Source organism: Brassica oleracea, chromosome C5 (genome assembly GCF_000695525.1).
Source record: "Brassica oleracea var. oleracea cultivar TO1000 chromosome C5, BOL, whole genome shotgun sequence".
NCBI classification, from domain to species: Eukaryota; Viridiplantae; Streptophyta; class Magnoliopsida; order Brassicales; family Brassicaceae; genus Brassica; species Brassica oleracea.
The window spans coordinates 16,183,311-16,184,986 of NC_027752.1; the positions used below are offsets into that span (position 1 = coordinate 16,183,311).

At 41.8% G+C, this 1,676-nt stretch overlaps 1 protein-coding gene across 1 annotated transcript; it reads left to right on the forward strand.

Moving 5' to 3' along the window:
* The first annotated feature begins 291 nt into the window (after positions 1-291).
* On the forward strand, positions 292-1,368 carry LOC106344636. Its single transcript, XM_013783973.1, has one exon. It carries the CDS (start codon positions 292-294, stop codon positions 1,366-1,368), a length of 1,077 nt encoding a protein of 358 aa, XP_013639427.1.
* The last annotated feature ends 308 nt before the right edge of the window (positions 1,369-1,676 follow it).

The following is a 1,676-nucleotide window of genomic DNA, read 5'->3' on the forward strand; positions in this document are numbered from 1 at the left end:
GATAATTAATGAGAATGTTTACGTTTACTCATATGGTATCAGAGCCAATCATTCTCTAACAAACTTTCTCGCATTCGATCAATCGCATTTTCCCGTCGGATTCTCACCTGAATCTCGCCGGATCTCGTTCACCGATCATCATTCCACCGTCGATTTACATCTCTCCTCGTTCTCCGGTGCGATTCAAGCTCCGTTTCGGCTGAATCGATTCTCAATAGGAAAGCGACACTGTAAATCGAAGTATGTTCTACTCATCCGAGTTCACCGGTCGCAGATTCTCCATTCTCTCTGATGACTCGTGGTGAAGCGTCTCACTCCAATCCAGCTCGTCAACCATCGAAGTCTCATTCTCCTACATCTGGTGACGCAGCTCGATTCGTCAGTCATCAATCTACTGTGATCTCTTCCGCTGATCGCTTTGAGGTATCCAACAGTCCTGACAATATTCATTCTCCATACTACTTGCATAACTCCGATCATCCCGACCTAGTCTTAGTCTCAGAACCCCTAGATGGAAACAACTATGGAATCTGGTTGATTGCTATGACAACTAGTCTTGAAGCTAAGAATAAGCTAGGTTTCTTGGATGGATCGATTGCTAAACCTCTGGAGAATGATCAATATTTCAAAATTTGGTGTCGCTGCAATAGAATGCTCAAATCTTGGTTGCTGAATAGTGTTTCTAAGAAGATCTACACTAGCATTCTCTACATCAAGCATGCTGCTGATATAAGGAAGGATTTGCATACTCGCTTTCACAAATCAAATCTTCCGCGTCTCTATAAGCTTCGACAGATTCATTCATTGCGTCAGGGGAGTTTGGATCTCTCATCCTATCACATACAAACGCAGGCTCTTTGGGAAGAATTAATCAGTATTCAACCACCTGCATCTACTGTTGAAGAGTTCTTGGCTGAGAAAGAAACTAACTGTGTCATTGATTTTCTTATGGGATTGAATGAAAGCTATGCGAGTATTCGCAGTAGGATATTAATGAAGAAAACTCCCCCTTCTCTATCAGAGGTGTTTAATCTTCTTGACCATGAGGATAGTCAAAGGGATGCCTCTGTCCTGAATTCTCCGGATCTCTCTACAACGTCTTTTCATGTATCTCAATCTTCAGGACATGGTGCTCTTACGCAATCTCAGTCCTCTTCTTCATCTTCTAGTGGACCATCTGGGGGATATATCAGGAAAGATAGACCATATTGTACTCACTGCCATCGTGTTGGGCATGTTGTTGACAAGTGTTACAAGAAACATGGTTATCCTAACAGCTTCAAGCCTAATCAGAGGAATGATAAGATCTCTATTCCAGTTACTGCTAATGTAACAGTTGAAAAAGCTGGAATAGAGATCTTATCCTAAACCCGAGGTTCATTCTGTCTCAGTTTCCGTGCCTTCTTCATCAAACACTTGTCCAATTTCCGGTACTTTCACTCCCTCTATCCTTTGTTCTTTAACCGGAGTTGATAGGCCTTATATCTGTTCCACAAACACTGCTGTCAATGCCATTAATGCTTGGGTGATAGATTCAGGAGTAACCAATCATATTTCTCATCAACGATCATCCTTTAGTTCTTTTAAAACTCTCCCTGACACTAATGTAACCCTTCCTATTGGAGTTCTGGTAAACATTGTCGGAATATGAAACATTAGTCTGGGTAGTCATATTG